General features: G+C 45.1%; 2 protein-coding genes across 3 annotated transcripts in view; both read right to left on the bottom strand.

Annotated features, from left to right (window-relative positions):
- Positions 1–1449: 1449 nt before the first annotated feature.
- Positions 1450–14927, bottom strand: S1PR1 (sphingosine-1-phosphate receptor 1). 2 transcript variants are annotated; one of them, XM_014599764.3, is made up of 2 exons: positions 6752–14927; positions 1450–4306 (listed from the first exon to the last, which is right to left on the bottom strand). In XM_014599764.3, the coding sequence occupies exon 2, from the start codon at positions 4160–4162 to the stop codon at positions 3023–3025; it is 1140 nt and encodes a 379-aa protein (XP_014455250.1). In that variant the 5' UTR covers positions 4163–4306; positions 6752–14927; the 3' UTR covers positions 1450–3022. The 2 variants fall into 2 exon arrangements, with proteins under 2 accessions (XP_014455250.1, XP_006273783.1); XM_006273721.3 differs by lacking the exon at positions 6752–14927 and adding an exon at positions 5319–6726.
- A 92-nt stretch (positions 14928–15019) lies between these two features.
- Positions 15020–19730, bottom strand: part of LOC132250775 (uncharacterized oxidoreductase ZK1290.5-like) — a 96296-nt gene continuing 91585 nt past the window's right edge. The window contains exon 7 of the mRNA XM_059728086.1: positions 15020–15291. Coding sequence (XP_059584069.1) covers positions 15190–15291 — 102 coding nt within the window. The 3' untranslated portion in view covers positions 15020–15189. The remainder of the gene's footprint in view (positions 15292–19730) is intronic.

The raw sequence follows: 19730 nt of genomic DNA, 5'->3' as shown, positions 1-19730 counted from the left end.
CCTCTCTGCAGAGGGTTGGAAGGCATCCTCAGTATCAATTTTTATTAACTGCATGAATTGCTAGTGTTCAGAGGCTGTAGGCAAAACTGGGCCCCTGCTGTACAAAGTAGTGAAAAACAACCCCCGTTCCTCTAAGCTTGCAATCTAAACAAATCTGTCCAAAGAGGACATCAAGGCAAAGAGGAAGGAAGTGACTTATCCATGGATACAAAAAAGGTCAGTTTCAGAACTGGAAATAGAACTTAGTTCCTCAAGGCCCAGTCAATTACCCTACCTTCCACTTTGAGGTCTCAGGGCTGACTTCAGTAATGTATGGGTCTCATTCTGCCTCTCCACTTAGAAGTGAAAAGCACCTAGACAGAGGAGGAACATCTGCTTCCTCCACCTATCAGTCCCCTGAGCAAGTCACTCCTGCCAGAATGAACTGCTGAGCCAAGAAGCACTTTATCTTTTACGCAAATGCAGATTTAAGGTTTTTTCCAGCTTTGCTCAGGACACTCATTAAAAGGCAAGGAAGTGAGTATACATGAAATCACCCCTTCCGTACAGGCAGACAGATGGAGAGAAATTCCAGTCTGTTTCCACTCTTTTGTCTTCAGGGCATTTTTGGAATTTCCTTCAGGAAGTGAAAGGTTGTGACCTAAAGCCTTCCTCAGTTAGCAGGCTCCAGTTTCCCACAGTAAACCTTTCCCAGAAGTGACACATAGTGTGACAAGGTGAGCTTTATCTATATGCCCCAACTGCATCCTGTATGAGCTCAATGAAACTAAAGTGTTACCTAGAGAGAATGGGCATGACAAGGGAAATGGAAGAGTCAAGCCTTGGAAGAAATACACCAAATACTAAAATAAAGCTAGGGAGGTTGATAGAGCTACATTGATTTATAACATTCAAGGCTCTGCTTTTATTATATAAATATAAACCTTCCTGAAGTATGTAACAAGCTAACAGCAACATGCACACAACTACCTTTTAAAAAAGTTTTCTTTGTATTTTAACATAAAAAAATAATAAAGACATGGTTGTTTAAAATACTGTCAATTTCTAATTCATAAGATCCTGAATTACATGGCATTTTACTCATTCCACTCTGGAAAGTAATAGAGTTCTCAAGTGTCCAGTTTATCTCCTGTTTCTTCTTTTCCATCATGTCTCAGGAAAGTTTCTTGCCCTGCTGCATAGACTGAAGGAGCAAATCTATTTAGTCAATTTATTTTAATAAAAAGTTCCCTCTCAAATCATGGACTTCCACCCATTTTGCACTTTCCATTGGCCTATAAATAAAGGTGTCATTATGGATCTGTGTCCTTAATTGATTTGCTGGATCATGCAAACCCAGCATAATCCAATCCCTACTTAAATTAAGGAGTCCTTCCCCTAACTTCTGTGAGCAGTGGTAATGCCCCAGATCTTAACAACAGCACATACAAATATTATGATAGCAGCATCTTTAAAAAAAAAAGAAAAGAAAAATCAGTTTATTAATATTTATAAGTCAATAAAGCCATGTGCAAATTGAACAATAAAAGTCAGAAACATTTTAAATACTATTTTTAAAACAAGAAAAAAATCAGTTTAATTGCACTGAAAATCATACTACAAAGGCAGCAATTTTTTTACAAAACAACTCCTCTAGGAATCACCAATAGCTGTACATTAATCAATTGTTCTCAGCTATCCCAGATACGCTAATTTTGTTATCATAATGCTCTATGTGCATGAAGACTCCTGCATCTTATTAACTCACTTACATTGTACACATTCAACCCCATTAGCACAGGTTAGAAAATGCAGAATAGAAACAATGTTGTAAAACAAATACATTCAATGTAATGCAAGGACTGACTGATGTGGATTGAAAAATTGCAAACACCTTTGCTCAAATTCTAAACATTCTGAAACTTAAAAACACCAGCGTAAGTGCCAAAACGTGTATTGCATTTTGTAGGGAAATGTGTTTGTAAGATCAAACTATTGTAATTTCACTTGGACTAACAACAATTTATTTTTTAATTTTTCTGATTCCCATGATCTTCTGTTCATATTTTATCATCAGTCTTTATCTTTGGAAACACTGTGGACCAGCCCTGAAATTCTTGCTTGATTACAATTCCCACTGACATCAACAGTATGCAATACTATTATACTTACTTTTGCAAGTGTGAGAATCATCTAAAAGAGCAAAGAACTTTAGTTCTCTCTTGCAATTGTGGTAACAACTTATTTCATGAGAAGCAAGTCAAAAGAGATGTAGGACCAAATGCTGCTCTGAGCTAATTCTCCAGAAAAGTCTGTTGATTTTTTCAAGAGTTGCAGGGCTGGAGCCAAATGCAAAGTCTGGTTCGTGTTCTTAACCAGTAATAAGAACCTTCAGAAAAATTTGATATGATCTGGGTAAAAAAAAATAAAACAAAATAAACCCTCTTGGATTCTACCAAAGAAAGCTTGTGACATTTAAAAACTCAGTTGGAGGGAAGCCAAACTGTGGTTGACCATGATCTAGATTACATGGGCGGGATTTCTTTCTTTACCGTATGCTAAAGAAACTCTTCTGACCAAGGATGCCAGAGCTACCACTAAACTTGGTACAGAAATAGCTTTGTGTAAGGGGCTCACTGCAGTTGAAAGGAAAAATAACTTCACATTCTTCTCAAAGAACAACAAAAAAGTAAATTCTCCCCTTCCCCCTTCCCCTTTTCCACTCGCACACACAACAGGCATCATTCCACCAAGGCATCAGTCTTTCTGAGTTACTAAGGAGACTTCAGGCTCTGAATGCTCCCAACAATTTTGAACTGCTTCAGTGCAAAGACAAAACATGCTCCAGGGGGAAATGTTTTCAAGCCAGAACAGTCTGTTCCACTTCTTGAACTCCAGCCACACAAGTGCACTATAGGCCTCTTCAGAACTAATGCTACCTTGCTCATGTACGCCACTTCCCTGCCTAGCTACTGTGAGCAAGAGGCTTCTTGCCTGTCAGATTTCAAAGCAGAGGCTTTGAAACCAGCCCCCGTGGGTATGTCTAGGAAGATGAGTTGATATTGCCTGAAGACACGATCGTCTCTGGGCAGTCACCCTCCTCCTTCTGTGGGTGGGAAGAGTTGTCAGATTTACTTCTGCTGAACTCCATCCCTCCTATAATTGGCCTTTTGAATTTGGTCCCGGAGTCTGCAGAGGGGCATTTGCAGCAAAGCATGATCTTTAAGAAGGCCCTCCTCATCTCTTTGTTGGTGAGGGTATAGATGATTGGGTTGGTGCCGGAATTGAGCACAGCCAGCACTAGGAAATACTCCGCTTTGAAAAGGATTGGACAGGCCTTCACTTTACACCCCACATCCAGCAAAAGCAGGATGAACAGGGGTGCCCAGCAAACAATGAAGGCACTGAGGACAATGATCACTGTCTTGAGCAAGGCAAGGGACTTTTCTGAGCTCTTGCTGGCTTTGGCAATATTTTTCCGAAATGTTAGGCTGCGGCTCCTAGTCCTGACCATGGAATAGATCCTGCAATACAGGGCCACAATGGACAACAATAGGACGTTTAAAACGGTGGTGCAAAAAAGAATATAATGCTTATGATAGAGGGGCAGCACAGTAGAGCACTTATGCATGCAATCAATGCAGTTCCATCCCATGATAGGGAGACCCCCTAGTATCACGGAGATAACCCAGCAGGCACTGATTAGCAGGAAGGAGCGGAAACTGTTGCTGTCATTGTGGAGTTTCATCTTCAGCATGGTGATATACCTCTCAATGGCAATAGCCAGGAGGCTGAACACAGAAGCTGACAGGGCAACAAACATGCTGCCTTCCCTTAGAAACCACTGGGGAGGGGACAAAGTGTAGGTTTTGGGTCCGGATAATAAGAGGTTGGCAATATACGCCACTCCAGCCAACAAGTCTGAAAGAGCTAAGTTTCCAATGAAATAGTACATGGGTCTGTGAAACTTCTTGGTTTTCCAGATAGTCAGCAGGACAAAAATGTTCTCTAAGATGATAAAGCAGCAAATGATGATAAAAACCACTGAGGTCACTTTTATTCCACTGTCCACTTTGTCGTTTAGCTTTCCTGTGTAGTTGTAATGCTTGTGAATGATGTAGTCGTTAGGACTGACAGAGAAGTTGCCAGTGGCTTTCATGTGGGAGATGCTGTTGGAGCCCATGGTCCCAGGCTGAGCAGCACTTCCCCAGCCAGCCGCCAGAGGGTGAAGTCCAAGGGAAACTTCAGCAGCCAACCCCGTGGCTGTGTCCCCACCGTGGAGGGGCCAGTCTCTGGCACTCTTCAGACAGCTTCAGAAACCACAACCCTACGAGTGGGGCACAGGGCAGAGTCAGAAGAAAGGTTAGGAACAAGGGGACAAGCTAAAATCCATGCCAAGCAGACTATTCATTTCACTGCACCCCCCACACAAACTGCATCCATCACTTTCACTCCCCCGTTAAAACTGGATGAAGAAATGGCATAGGAAAAGCAGGAGGGGATTAAAAACCAAACCAAACCCCCCTTTTTAATGCAGAGGTGCCCAAATAGGAGGATGCAATGGGGGCTGCACCACCTTGCTGGAGTCTGTCCAGTTTGGGAGCAGCCAGAGCAGCCTGGTGGGGAACACAAGTCCCACCCTACTCCTCTGCCCCAGAGCCAGCCTCACAATTCAACCGGCTCAGGTTTGGGGGGAAAGGACGGCTTGATTCGTTGTAAATGTAATTAGGAGGGCACACGAGCCCGCCGCGCGGGCCGGAGGAGCTCTCGTGATTTTTCCCTCTATTTTTAGGTCGAAGTGTGCTCGTGAGGGGTGACGGGTGTGCACCGAGGTGTGAAAGCCAGAGATCAGTTCAGTGTAAACAGGAAAGCTGCCCTCCCCTCGCCGCTTCTGAGCCAGGGCAGCCTCGGCAGTTGTGCAGAAGGCAGGGAAAGGCGGAGAAATAAGCACAGCAGTGGGCTGGGGAAAGAGGCTGTATGCGGGCGTGAGACACAGAGAGAGAGAGTGTGTGTGTGTGAGAGAGTGTGCATGTGCACGAGTGTGTGCATGAGAGTGACTGTGGGAAATTGAGTGCGAAGTGTGTGATTTTGCGCGAGAGCGTGTGAGTGCGAGGGCGACCCAGCGAGGACATGCGAGAGACTGAGCGCGCGTGCGAGGGACCGCGCGTGAGACGGTGTGCGCGTGAGTGTGCCCGCGCCTCCCCCGCGTGACTGCCCGCGCGTGCGAGCGAACAAGAGTGACTTCGTGCGTGTGCGCGTCCGAGCCCTCGCGCGGTGCGTGCGGGGCTGCGTGTGAGTGTGTGCGCGCCCCGACGCCGCGACCCCGGCCGGGCACTCACCTGGCTGCGGCGCTCGGCTGTGCAGACACCGCCTCGGCCGCGCTCCGCATGTTTGCCCCGGCGCTGCCCAGCCCCAGCCCCGCAGCGCCGAGCGCTTCCTCGCCGGCCGCCCCCGCCCCCGCCCCGCTTAACTCCTTAGTGCCCCTGCTGCAGGGGGGGCAGGGCTTTGCGGCGCGCCTTGCAGGGGCTCAGCGCTACCCCGCTCAGCGCTGCGCAAGTAAAGGGTTAACTCCGCCCCCGCTCGGCGCCCGGGGGCGGGGCCGGGCAGCAGGGAGCCGCCGGGGGGCGGAGCTGAGCCCGGGCTGGGACCTGCGTCGCGAGCCCCGCGGGGACCCCGGCCGGCTTGTCTCCCTCGGGGCCCTGCTCCGAGCCTGTCCGCAGTGCCGCTCCGTGGGCTCGCACGGGGCTCTTGCAGGAGGAGCGGGACGGGGCCGCAGCCGCCGGGTCAGCCCCGTGGACCGCGGTGCCCGGTGCTAGAGGGGGAGTGCGCGGGGCCGGAGCAGGGCTTCCCCCCTTCCTTGCTCTCTCACGTGCAGCCTCCAGCCCGTCAGGCCCGGGAGGCTGAGAGTCAGAGGCCGTGCCTCGCAGCCCGTTGCCCATGCCCCTTTCCTGTCAGGATTTGTCTGGGCACATCTAGTCCCGCCCCGTGCTCTAGGCAGGATCGTCCGCAGCGAAACCTCTTCTCACACACAACTACCAGGCTCCGTGCCAGGAGCGTCGGAAACACCCTTTTATTTGCCACAGGTGGGGGGAGGACAAGGGCACTGGCGATGTTCTGCCACTAGAAGGGCTGCAGGAATCTGCTAAAATGCGCTGGCAGAAGAGGAAGGCACCGGGATGAGGAAGAAAGAGTTCCCTCCCCCCCATACCACACCGACCATGGGGTGCAATTCCTTCTTGATCCCAACTGCAGAGATTGGGCTGACCCTAAGCAGAGGAGCAAGACAGACCCTCTAGCCAGGAACCGCAGCAGCAGCATATTCCAATTCAAATTCCCATGGTTAGGTGTGTGGCCAACACCCAGTGCTTCTGAGGAAGGTTAACCCCCCAAAATAGATGCCAATAGCAACAGGAGGGGAAGAATTCCTTCCTGGCCCCACAGGACAAACAGCAACGCCCAGAGGCACGGGTGGGATAAGCGGACACCCGCCACTCGGATCTACAACTTGGGAGTCACAAACATGACTCTATGCATCCCACCCTCCCGGGGGAGCTGGACCATCCCTTTCTGGCATCTTGTCTCCTCTGCAAACGGAGCTCCGTATAGATCGGGCATGGTTAGGGAAATCCATTCCGTCAGAGCTTCCCCGGCATCGGCCATGCTTGGTTCAGGGTTATCATCCCTCCTTTTATTGAACTGTTCTATTATTTCTGCTCCTACAGTGCGCGCCCCAATGATTCCCCCTCGCCTCCATTTACTCCCAGATACCTACCTTTGAGGAGTGCACCGGTTCCAATCTAGGATCGGTCACAGAGAAAGGAAATTCAAGCGTCTCTTCTGTCTCCTTCTTCCCATTTTATATACTAGGTGGGGTTAAAAGGTAAAGAAATCAGTGTGACCGAGAGACAATGAAACCAATGAAATTGGGTGTGCCCTGCTACCTCCTGTGGATGTTATGAATGAGACTTGAAGAGAAGTCTCATCGATTTATCTAAAAACATCTTCAGCAGCGCAGACACGCTCAAGGAAACGGTCCTTTTTCTGGTAATGCCCTTAGCTCCAAGTACTACATGGACTAGTGAAATGATCACATTTTGGGAAGACAGAACATAATCTTCTCTGACACTGACTTCTTGCTTGGCCTTTGGTGTTTCATCTAACCTCAGCGTAGGTCAGTTTTCCCATCTGTGAAAAATGCTACTTACCAGTACTTTGTGGACTTATTTGATGGGTATTGGAGGCTTAATTCATGTTTGTAATACTTCAAAGATGGGAACAACTTTGAATCACTCCTACTTTGAAAGGTACTAGTCATTTTAAATTATGATCAGTACAAAAATTGTACTTGCAATCGCCACAGTGTAGTAGTCTGCTATGATAGTCGCATGCTACACAGAGAAAATTGCATAGTAGAGAATAGGAATTCTTGCACTTCTTGTGCAAATGAACATCACAAATACAAATACATGCTTAATTAAATCTTTTACATCACACTATTACACAGGATTCCGTTGACTGTATCAGTTGCTTCCTGAAGCAGCCTTCCTTTCTATGTCGTGGTTTAATGGTGTTGATAGGTATTTTCGATTGCTCCACACCTCTCTCTAAATGACTCAGCCAGTGCTGCAGCAAACAGAAATGTACTTGTGCCACATACAGAAATTGGAAAAGCTGTAGTTTGGTTAGGCTGGAAGGAAAATAAAATCAACGGTTCTGCTATAACTGAAAGACAGCACAAAAAATAAATCATGTTGAGGTTGACACGTGCACCCCCCTCTAACTGCCATGTATATACAGGCTACATATTTTGTTCCCACCCCTTATTTAGCTAGTTTATGAAAACAACTCAGTAAAGCTGAGTTCATTGATGTTTTATTTTTTTTAATTGTGTTCTTCTCTTTGGGAAACAATTGTCATACAACTTTATTCAGAGGCAAAGCATGAAAGTAACATGCTTTATTTGAGGGACTGGATGACTCAGGGGATCTACAAAGGAATACAGAGGTTTCAAGCTTAAGTCATCCAGGGCATGTCTACACGAGACACTTTACTGAACAGCAGACTAATTTATTGCTCAGTAAATCATCACAGTTTACCCATACAGGCAATTAGGGTGTAGTAGACTAATTTACTGTGCTGCCTGATAGTCCTGTCAGGTACAAATGTTATCCAGCAGCACAGTAAATTCCTGCGCTTAAACACATGTGTAGACAGTGACATCAGGATTAGTTTACTTTGGCCCAAAGTGAGCTGGAGTATATTCAGTCACATTAATTGCATGTGTAGACACACCCTGAGTGGGTCCTGACTTACAGTTGTTATCATCCAGTTGAATGATGCACCTCTGAATTAGTTAGTCTATAAGGTACATGTTTACCTTGCTTTCTGCCTATTATCCAGTTGAGTGTTCAGTAGCTAATATAAACATCTTTTCCATAGCTATACTGTGACTTTTTTCTTTCACTTTTATTATTGACTCTGGTTAATCTGGAATTTAAACAACATTAAATGAATACCCACCCAGGGCCAATATAAAGCTACAGTACAATTTAAAAACATTAGTTTGAATACAACTCTTATCATCACGTAAATTTCAGAAGATAGCCTAGGAAAATTACCCCTATCTTTGATATCTAAATAAAACTGTGAAAATGCTGATGACACAAAGTTTATGTACTGATAGAGGACTGTCATCCCTCAGAACCAGTTTAAAAAAAATCAAATAGGAAATGGATCCCAGATTTCAGAAAGCAGGGTGCAGAAGCAGCGACCTGCACTGCAGGGGTGGCTGCACCCCCAGCTCCCAGCCTCCCTCCAAAACCAAGGTGGGCAGACCACATTGCAGGAGCAGCAGCACGGGACTTTTTTAAGTCCCTCAAGCAGTGAAGACTCTTCCTTCCCCCCTTCCTTCCCCTCTTTGCTCAGTGGCATGTTCCGTCCTCTCCCTACTGCTGCTGCTGCTCTTCTACTGTCCCCAGCTGACCCAAGAGCAGCGGGGAGGCCCCATAGCTGCTCCTGCCCCACTGCATCCAGGCAGCACATGGACCCAATCTTGGCTACAGACAGCAGCAGCAGGTGGACTCCCTTCACCTGTGCCTGCTTTCTGGCTAGCAGGGAACACAGGGGTGGGGTGGGAACTGGGCAGGAAGGAAGGACCCATCTCCTGATGCTGCTGTCTCTGGCTGAGCCTGGCTTTGCACGGAGCCTGGCTGGAGTGAACGGGAGCGACTCTGGAGCAACTCCCCTGGCCCCTACCTTGGGGGCAACTAGAGACAGCAGTAGCGGTGTGTGGGGGAGAGGGGAGGTACTGCTGAGCATAGAGGAAAGGGGGAGAGGGGGTGAGATTCTTACTTGTTTCAAGGACTTAAAAAATGTCCCCTGCTGCTGCTTCCACAGCATGGTTGCCTGAAAGCGGGGTGTGTCACACCACTGCATCCCCTCTGGACCTGCCCCTGGAAATGGTCATAAATTTCTTCCCAGCTCTGGATGAAACACTGGCTTTCATAGGGCCTGCAGATAGTTACTTGAATATAGATTTTCCCTATTACTTTTGTTGTTTTGTCTACTGAAGTTCTTTATACCAGCATTGAAGTCCTTCCGAGTTAATAAAAGAGGGAACTCCTATCCAGAGCTGGCCCTAGGGAAAATGGTGCCTTGGGCAAACTTGTATTTTGGCACCCCCTGGCATCCCCTCCCTCCCCCAAGGTGCTTCTGCAGGCAAAGGCAGGGGGCAGTCTGGCAGGGAGGTAAAGCAGTATGGTGTGCCAGGGAGAAGAGCAGGAAGGCACCACTGCTGCTGCCCACACTGCCCAGCCCAGCCCAGCTCCTCCTCAGCAGCGACTGGGTTGGGGCAGGCTGGGCTGAGCACTGCTCCTCCTGCCTGGGGCAGGGATCAGCCAGGGGTGGGAAAGAGCACTGCTGTGTGTGTGGGCTGCTTACATGTGTGTGCATGTATGTCCCCCACCCCGACCACAGCACCCTGGGTGACATGAGTCACCCTGGGAGACTCATGTCACCCACCCCTAAGGCCAGCTCTGCTCTTTTCTCCCCTTTACAGTTTCAAGATAAGGAGAAAGAACAAGGATGTATTGTCCATACAACAACTAAAAACAGTTCAAAAGCAACTTTCCAGGAGCGATCAAACATTGGAACAAGCTACCTGGAGAAACTATGGAATTCCCATCCTTGGAAATTTTCAAAAGCAGGTTAGGTAGACACTCAGCTGGAGTGGTATAGTCAGGAATGATCCTGCCTTGTGTAAGGAGCTGGACTAGATGACCTTGTGAGGTCCCTTCCAGCCCTGATTTCCTATAGTCCTATACTCCATTCTTGCCCGTCATCCTCAATGCTCAGGACTGAAGGATATTCAATGTATGCATCCTACTCCTCAGTTTCTTCTCAACTGCAGAGCTCCTATTTATATGACTTAAGGAAGAAGAAAAAGAAGGGTGACTGTGGACAATGCATCTTGAAGAACTTGAGTAACCTCCTTTTTTATTACAATAACTGTCCACACACACATTTTCCTATGTAGGGGACTCCAAAGCATAATTCACCATCATTTGGAGGTAAGTCTTGGAATTCCCTAGGCAAAAAAAAGATGTGCTCTAGCAGCATCACCCCATGAAATCTCCCCCACTGCACAATGCTTAGCAAAGGCTTGGATTGTACTTCACACTGCTGTCCTACAGATGTCTGTTAGACAAACCCCATACAAGAAGGCTACATAGCCTCAAGTGCAGTGGACCAAATCAAATGGTGACTTCACCTTGGCAGTCTCATAACACAATTAAATACAATCTGAGATCTAGCCTGACAGTCTCTGGGGACAAATTGCTGTGCCTTACAATCTTTTGCCTATGGCTACTATCACAAGAGGGCAACAGGCAGCTAGGCCTAGCAGTTAGGTTTGGGGTCAGGAACCTGACTCCAGACGCACATGTCAAGACAGTCTGGAGCTGGTGATCAAGCCAGAATCCAGATGTGGTCAGGAGCAGGTGACAGACAGGAACAAGTCAACGTCAAGAAGTCAGTATCAGGAACTGGGAGTCACAGTCAGGAGCAAGTCAAGATGAACACTGATACCAGGAGTGCAGGAATAGGGAACAAAAGTAGGGACCAGAGTCAAGGCAAGGTGCTGGGTTCAGAGCAATCTGCAAGCTCATCAGATTTGTTGAGCAGATAGGTCATCACTGTCTGTTCTGATGGTTTTATGGCTTTGTTGGGACTTCCATTCAAAGTAGAAGCCCTTCATTGGTAACCAGGATGGCTCATCCCCAGCTGGAGCATCTACTGCAATCCTAGGTCTAGGCGGATAGTTGGGCTTTTGACTTCATCAAATGCTGGAGTCCCTCCCTGTTACTAGAGGGTGGGCTATGGATTATGCTACAACAGGGGTACTCAACCTCTGGGGCTCCCTACAGGCCTGGAAATTTGCCAGCAATGGCCATTAATAAGACTACCATCCCCCGCTGCTAAATTCCCAAACCCCAATATCTGCACTGCCAGTCAGAGCCAAATTATGCCCCCCACCCCCATGCCCCTCTCTGTTTCTTGATCAGGGCCTGGGTCATGCCCCCTTCTCCCTCATGGGGCTAGGTTGGGCCAGGCCACGCCTCCTTCCCTTCTGGGAGGGCTGGGTTGGGGCCTGACCACACTTACTTCCCTCCACAGGGCTGGGTCAGGGCCAGTCTGTCCCTCACTCCACTCCACAGTCAGATAGCACCCATGATGCCTGAATGAGAATATCAGCTGGATCTGGCCTGTGGATGGATTAGGCACTGCCAATCCTTCCCACTGGACAAAAAAGGTTGGGCACCACTGGGCCACCATGTTTACAATTCTGATGTAAGATGGGAAATGGATTTTAGGCTTCTTCCCCAAAGCCGAAAGCCCTTTCCAATATCAGGGGACAGCTACAGCTATACTCGGGACAATGGAAAGCACAGGGAAGGAGATGGGAGCCATAGGTTCAGAAGTAAGAATCCACAAGGGGACACTAGAGAGAACTTCCAAGATGGGCCATCGCTCCTTGAAGGCATCTTAGGGAATCAATAGATGCTGCCCAGACGAATTTGTCCAGAGGCGTGAGGTAACCAGGGACAAGTCTAGGCTCCACAGTTGCAGAGTTCCCCACATTGAGCTTCCTCCTCCTGGTGACAGATGGTACCGAATGGGGAGCCACTCATCACATGTATAAACAAGTACGGAAAGTTTCAAAAGGGTTTAATCCCATGCAAATAAAAGGCTAGAAGCCCTCTGGACTTTAAGGCAATGATAGAAAGCCTCAGAGCCATAGGGTTGGGAAAGATGATCAGGAGGGCCATCTGCTAGCTGAGGTAGAATTCACAGTATTTTCAGCAGAAACACCACCTTGTCCAAATAGAAAATTGTTTATGGGGGATCCACCATAACAGCTTGGTTCTCACTCACTCGTCTTGCTGAGGTAACAGCCATCAGAAATGCTACCTTACTGGAGAGATGAAAAAGTAAATTGATGCCATCAGTTTAAATGACAGACATGTTAAAGATTAAGGACCCTAAGAAATTTAGGTCCCATTATAGAACTGAGATCTTGATACAGAGGAAAACCTTGGTGGGGAAGATGGGCAAAATAGCTTTCAGAAGGCAGGGTAGATATACACCTTTAAAGACTAAGATGTATGTACGTATGCCCATACTGTATTTACTCAAATATAAGATGACCCTGAATATAAGATGATGTCCAATAATTAGATTCTATATATGGAAAATATGGAAAAACTGGAAAATGTTATAATTTTCCAGGTACTGAATATAAATATTGCACGGTTGTCTTGAATCCCACTCCCTTACAGAAACCAGTGGCTGGGGGGGGCGATAGAGGGTCCCCTTGTACTTTGCTCTGCCCACTTCTCCCCCCTGCCGCCTCCCACTCCCAGCTCTCCAGTCTGCCTTTCTCCCCACTCCCCTGTCTCTGCCACTTTCCTCCTCAACTTCCCAGTCTGTCTCTTTTCCTGGCCCCCTACTTGCTGTCAGACCCTGCTCAGGCTTCTTCATCCCAGAGCACAGCACTTCGAAACCCAGCCCTTACCTGAGCATGCAGCAGTGTTGGTGCTGCCGATTGGCTGGACAGGAGAAGGAATTTTCACGTGCTCTGTACGCAGGAGTGCCCCAGCCTGAGCTAGAGGCAAGCTGCACCTGACAGTACAGGGGATAATTTGGGGGTGGGAATGACACAGAAGCTGCAGAGGGGGGGCAGGAGGCTGCTGTGGGTCTGACTCTGGCCCCTATTTGGGCTCAGGGTCAGAGTCGGAGCTGCAGCAGCCAACTGCTCCTTCCTCTGCATTGTATTTGAACATAAGATCAGAGGCATTTTCTCCCATGCTGTCTGGGGGTGGAGAAACCTCATCTTACATGCAAGTAAATACAGCGGGGGGCAGGAAGAGGAAGCATTCGTGAACCCAGGTTCACTTCATAATGGCTTTATTTGCAAGAGTTAGCTTGCTGGCATCAGAAAGAGCATGCTTTGGGGAATCTCATATTCCTTGATGGTGTGGTTAGTACAACTCTATTCAAAAGAAATATTATAAGACGGTTCAATAAAATCTTCCCTAGGGAAAATCCCCATTTAGCATTACCTGCAAACCTGCTTGTGAAAGGGAAAAGGAAATTATATTGTCTAGAAAGAAATAGTGTTAACATTTTCAATGTGTCTCATAAAGGTTGCAATGTGGGGCATTCCCAAAATCCATGCAGTAGGATGCCAGGTGAATGACAATCAATGCTTCAAGCACTATACTAGGACACAATTATAGTTCTATTGTATTAGCTTTCCTGGAAGAATCTGATTGCATTAGCGGAGGAACTGGTCCATACATTCTGTCAAAGAACAATGACTGAACATATGCTTGAAGGGGTTTTCTACAATACTTGAATGGACTTTTTACATTTTTGCCCCCAGTTTTTCTATATGATCACTTGTGTTTTCAAGAATTTGAAAATGAGCAAGGAAATATGTTCCCTTTTATTTAATCAGACAAAACAAAGCTGGAGGGATCAGGCCCTATGACAGCTATCACAGTTAAAGTGTCCAAACTTAGGCTTGATAAACCTTGAAGTAGTGCCAATGCTGTGCACAGAACTGAGACACCGAGTCAAACTCTGATTTTGACTGTGTCAATATATATTTGGAGTAACTAACTTCTGGATCTGTGCCAGCATAGCTGAGAGCAAAAGGTATCTGTCTGCATATGGTCCAGTGTCTGGTACCTGAGACTGCAGGAACACACTGCCAGGTAGATAATACCTACATTAGCTCTAGGTGAGTTCACCTAGGTACCAAGTGCCACTGGGTGGAGAGCTGTTCCAACATGGCTATATTGCATTGGCTATGTAGGCCTCCTCTGTAAATCAGGATAACTGAATTCTGTCTTCAGTTCTGTGACTGCCTTGCTCTATAAGCTTGTACACATCAGTTAACCTGCTCTGTAGCATTTGATAGTGACACTCAGTTATGTACAAGCACAGGTGGAGTGGCAAGACTTGGTTGATTTTTATTAAAGAAATTATTTAAAGGATGGTTATAGAATTCTAAAGTGAAAAAAAACCCACTTTGCTCCTCTTGAGAGTCTAATTAAGGAAAACAATCTTGCTCCTTGTAAAGAAAGGACTAGGTTTTCAAAGAAATTCAGATGCCTAAACATACAGATAGTCTCCTAGTGAGATCTTCAAAAGCACATCAGTACCAAACTCTCATTGATTTCAATTGGAGGTAGGTACCTAGCTTGTTCGGCACTTCTGAAAATACCATTATGAGCCAAGCACCTCTGAAAATCTGGCCAGCAGTGAGAACACTCCAAATGGTTCAAATGCATCCAGGATCAGACCTTACAAATGGGATCATAGGCAGTAGCAGCTTGAATATGATGAGGCTGAGTGAGATAACTCAAACTACCATACTCATAAACCATATAAGAGTGTGCCAGAAAGATATGGAGGGCGGAAAGTGGTTATTAAGAAACAATTGTGGTGTGAGAAAGAGAAAAAGTGAAAAAAGGGAGAACCAAACAGCTTTTTACTCATTTTGTGAACACAACATCAAACATAATCCATTGGTAAGAGCTCTGAGAGTACTAGAGAAAAATTCACACGGGAAGCAGCATAGTGCGGTTCAAATGCATTAGTATTTCCATTACATGACTGTTGCAGTGTAGAGTCACAGGTCTGAAGCTATCCTTTCCACAATGGATAGGTTAGATGAATCAGTTTCTTGCTGATGTTCATAGAGTCTAATGATTCCATATCTTCTTCCTTCAGACTAAAATCAAAAACCTAGTTTGGGGGAAATAAAGCAATAAGAACTCTCATAGGCTAAAGTACATCTGTCCAACTTCTAAATTGCTGCATGCCACATGACACTCCCTCCCCTCTGCTGCACCACATGCCTGTGCCCTCCCTTACTGTTGCACTGTGCACCCCTGCCTCCACTGCTACCTCGTACGCCCAGCATGGCTCCAGGTTCACCCTTGGCTCCCCTGGCTGAACGGTGCTGCATTGCCCTGCTCCCTGGAAGTGGGGCAGGCAGCAGAAGCAGGAGCGATGAAGGGAGCAGCAGCGGCAGGAGGCCTGGGGACTGCAACTTATCCACTCGCAGGCTGCATGCAGCCCATGAGTCATCAGTTGGACAGCCCCAGGCTAAAGTACATGAAGACAGATTTATCATTAATTTATTATGAATTAGCAAAATTAGGTTTGATTTCATTGTTAAATATTCTAATACTAATCATGGTGAACTTAGTTAATATTTCAATGCTCATAATAATTTAGCAGTGGTTTAACCTGATTCAGCATTAATTTCATGGAGACTAATTTAAAGTGTTATTGATACACACATTACACTGATTATTGCAAAACCTGAATTAACAATTTGCATTTCCATTGAATACAAGTTATTTTGTACAAAACTGTAAGGGAAGGGTGACATTAGGAGACACATTTCCAAGCAGGAAGAATGAACAAACATTAGTGTCTGAACTACAGGTACAGCTCTGAGTTTATAAATGACAATACACTAGAAAGAAGAAAACAGAAAGGGAACATGAAGAGAATATGAAAAACGTATTGGAGAGAGTTCAATCAGTGGCATGAAATAATTTTACCTGAAATCACTTGAGCTCAAAATTATAAGAAATGTTACCATAGTGCATCATTCTGTCCTTCTTTTTTGCACTTATTAAATTATAGCAGAAATGCTTTAATGGTGTAACTGGATAACATAATGCTCATAACAAAGCATTAGAAAGATATTTTCCATCTCATTTTTCTTCTGCCAATGCAAGACATTCAGGCAATGTTCTACAACTAGAAAATCTAAGACATTACTGGAATGAATACATTGACAATGCTCTGAAAGTGATAAACTGATTATGATAATCATCTTCCAAAGATGGATATTGGGTGTCTATGATAGGTTGTCTGACAAGTTCACAAAAAAACCTGCTTGCCATGTCACTAACAAAGTTAAGGAAGGAAGGAAAAAGAAAAGATGAAAGAATGAATGAATGAACAAACAAACAGCGTCATACTGGTTCTATGCCACAGAAGGCAACTTATGCTAAAGAACATGACCTCTACACTTACACTTCATTGAGTGATCTTTCACCAACTTTACTATGCAGCCCTCTGAATTACTTTCCAGAAACTCAGCCTGGCAGCTGTAGACTTAATTTCTTTTTATAGGATGAGTCCAAGTCATGGAGAACTAACTACCAGGGAATAGAGAGGTCATAGAAAAACACCCCACCCCACCCTTCCACCATGACACTGTAAAAGCTTGACTCAAAAAGTGGGGTGGGACCAAAACCAAACAACTCCACTTTCCTAAAACAAATCCATTTCATAGCTAGATAATGGATTTGAGCCTGCACATCCTCAGAAGCTAGAAGTCCCAGCTAGAGGGACACAAAAGTCTTTCCTAATTGGAGGAGGAAAAAAATCTAGCCATTTAAGGGACTGGATTACAGCTGATATAGATAAAAATCTTTGGTCATGCAGCTTCTGAATTTGTTTCAGTCTTGGCTAGCTCACCTCTAAATAATGACATCAAAAATCATTCTAAGAAGACTGGCTGTACTAGTATAGGTTAAGCTAGGGGACTATCTAGGACAGTGATTCTCAACTGGGGTCCTGTGTCACCTTGGTGTACCATGAGATCCTGTTACGGGTGATGCACAATATTAGCACTGTTAATTGTGCAAAAATTCTCACATGACTCACAAGATAAGCCCGGAGATTTCAAATAGGAATCCTTAGTGTTAAAAACATGCCAACCTGTTATGGTCTTGCTGAGTTGAACGAAACAGAAGAATTGCTCTATTATTATTTTGTAGGCCAGAAACAAGAGAAAGCTAAGAGCTGGCATTTTCCAGGGCATGGCTTGAGTTTAAATGAGAGGTGTCTTGAGTCTAAAAGGATTGAGAACCACTGATCTATGGCAACATCATATTAAAGCTGTAAAAAATTGAGGGGTTCTTTACATGAGGAACTGAGATATGATAAAAGTGGATCTCTGTGAGTCTATTTAGGGCCAAAGTGGCCCTGTCCAGTCCGTGCATAGCAGTTTCCATCTGATGTCAGCACTAGTGGGTATATGTTATATAACTCCCGGATGTGGTAGTAGTTCTGATTCAAACTCATTTGAGGGTCTATCCTGGCTTTTATTTCAATAAGGCCTGAACACACTCAGTGTCCTGACCAGTTGGAACCCTTGTGCTCTGGTTCTTTGGAGAGCCTTTAGTGTATTCTTTCACTGCCTGGCTGTAGTAGTGATTAATCCCCTGTGATGCTGAGAATAGACAAGTGGCCACTGAATAAAGATGGCCGGTAAAGACATGTTGCTTATATCATAAATATTACATGGGCTAGCTGAATGCCAGTCATTCAAATTCCCTTTTAGAAGCATTTGAAATCTCAAGGAAAGTTAAGAAAACTGTTCAAGGATTAAGTTCAAGCCAAATCTTCAAAGCATTCGGCAGGGAGGGAAGAGATATACCTAAACTCCCTTAACATCAATGACAGCAACTCCCTCTTAGTGATCTGCTTTAAAAGCAAGGGGTTAATATCATTAGCTTTCCTGTCAAAACAATGTTGCACTGCAGCTTTAAAAGGAAATCCTTTGGAGCACAAGGTCAAGTACACGTTTCAGACTGCTGGACTGGGAATGTATTTGAATTCTGGCAGCCTGGTTATTACATGTGTGTTGTTCACAAAAATAATGTTGTTTTTTTCAAGTTCAGACTGTGAAGAAAGATGTAACAGAAGCTGATTTTGTGCAATCTCTTCTGCTATGCAGTCAGAAATGCCTTTTGTGTGTAGTTGACACCACCACCACAGTCACTGTCACAGTTTCCCAACTAAAGGGTCACAGAAGCCTTTACCCCACATAATATAAAAGATGCAGTTGAGAAAGCATAGAGGCACAAAAATAATAAGAACCCTAGCCACTCTCGAAACGTCAGACAGGAAACTTCTTGCCTAGGCGGCCCTCAGAGAAAGCCTCGCCCTTCCACTTGACTTGTTTATATTTTTTCTTTTCCTATTTATTGTTTCAAACCAGTTTCCATTCTGTTAATGATCAGAGTGTTCTAGCAAAGAGGGCTGATTGTAGATACAGGTCTTGATGACTTATTATTTCAAATCGGGTGCTATTTACCCCACACTAAAAAAGGGGTGCCCCAATAGCTCATAATGTAAATAACACAGACACTATGGATAATAAATGCTACCTTCAACTTTATTCCACATCCTTCTCACAAGGTTGTGAGATACAGTGATAATGTACCATGCATTTCCAAGCCTTAACCTGTGTCAAAGATCAGAGAGTTTACTCTTTGGAGCTCGAATGTTTGGGATGAGGTGTTTCAGCACCAGAATCCACTGTGCATAGCGCTCTGAATGTTCACTCTAGGCATGCATTTTGAGAAAATCTGCACCAAACATCCTCTGCCAGTGCCCTCCTGGGCATTCTATAAAGCAGAAGCAAGAAATGGAGTGAGGCTTTCAGTTTTCATACCTCTAGCGTTTTTAAAGACTTTAAGTCTTTTTGTTTTCTTATCTATTGAGTGCAGTACACTTCTGCTTCTAGCAACAAATACCACTACTCATACCCTAACAACCAGGGTGGGTAAAAATTAAAAAAAAAAATTTTAATAAAAAAATCGGATTTTTTATTTAAATCAGATTTTTTTATTTAATTATAATTTTTTGTTACAATGCTTTTAAACCCCCCCTATATAAATAAAGTTTTAACTTAAGATATATTAAAGATCAAAGATATCATCATGGAATAGGGACTATAACTTCTAATTGAATACTATTTGAGACCATATATTCATGTAACCTTTTTAGAAAAGTTTTATAAATAGGTCACAACAGGCCATGGATTATATTAGGGGCCCAATCTTATGGGGTTCCCAGAGGCTTCTCTATAGATTAGTCCCATTAAGTATCTCTGTGATGCTTAGTCTCAGTTCTCAAACTGTGGATTTGTGTCTCGATAGATAACATCCTTGTTAACAGCAGTATATGGAGATGAGCAATAAAAGACCTGATTACTTACCCATTAGCCCTATTGTCTCTCTGCAAGTTTGGGTACACAGATTCAAGCTCTTACCTCTCTCTAAAGGTGCAAAGTTTTAAGAAGTTAAATGGATACAGGATATCAAACAGCAAGAATGCACTTGTTGTAGAAAACAATGATTAAATTGAAGCTT

Source organism: Alligator mississippiensis, chromosome 5 (assembly GCF_030867095.1).
Source record: "Alligator mississippiensis isolate rAllMis1 chromosome 5, rAllMis1, whole genome shotgun sequence".
In the NCBI taxonomy this organism is placed as follows: Eukaryota; Metazoa; Chordata; order Crocodylia; family Alligatoridae; genus Alligator; species Alligator mississippiensis.
Note: the sequence above shows the minus strand (reverse complement) of the source record. Positions and strands in the feature narration are given on the sequence as shown.

Bases quoted from the DNA above. Each gene is read 5' to 3' on its own strand.
- S1PR1 (XM_014599764.3), bottom strand. From the start codon at position 4,162: ATGGGCTCCAACAGCATCTCCCACATGAAAGCCACTGGCAACTTCTCT.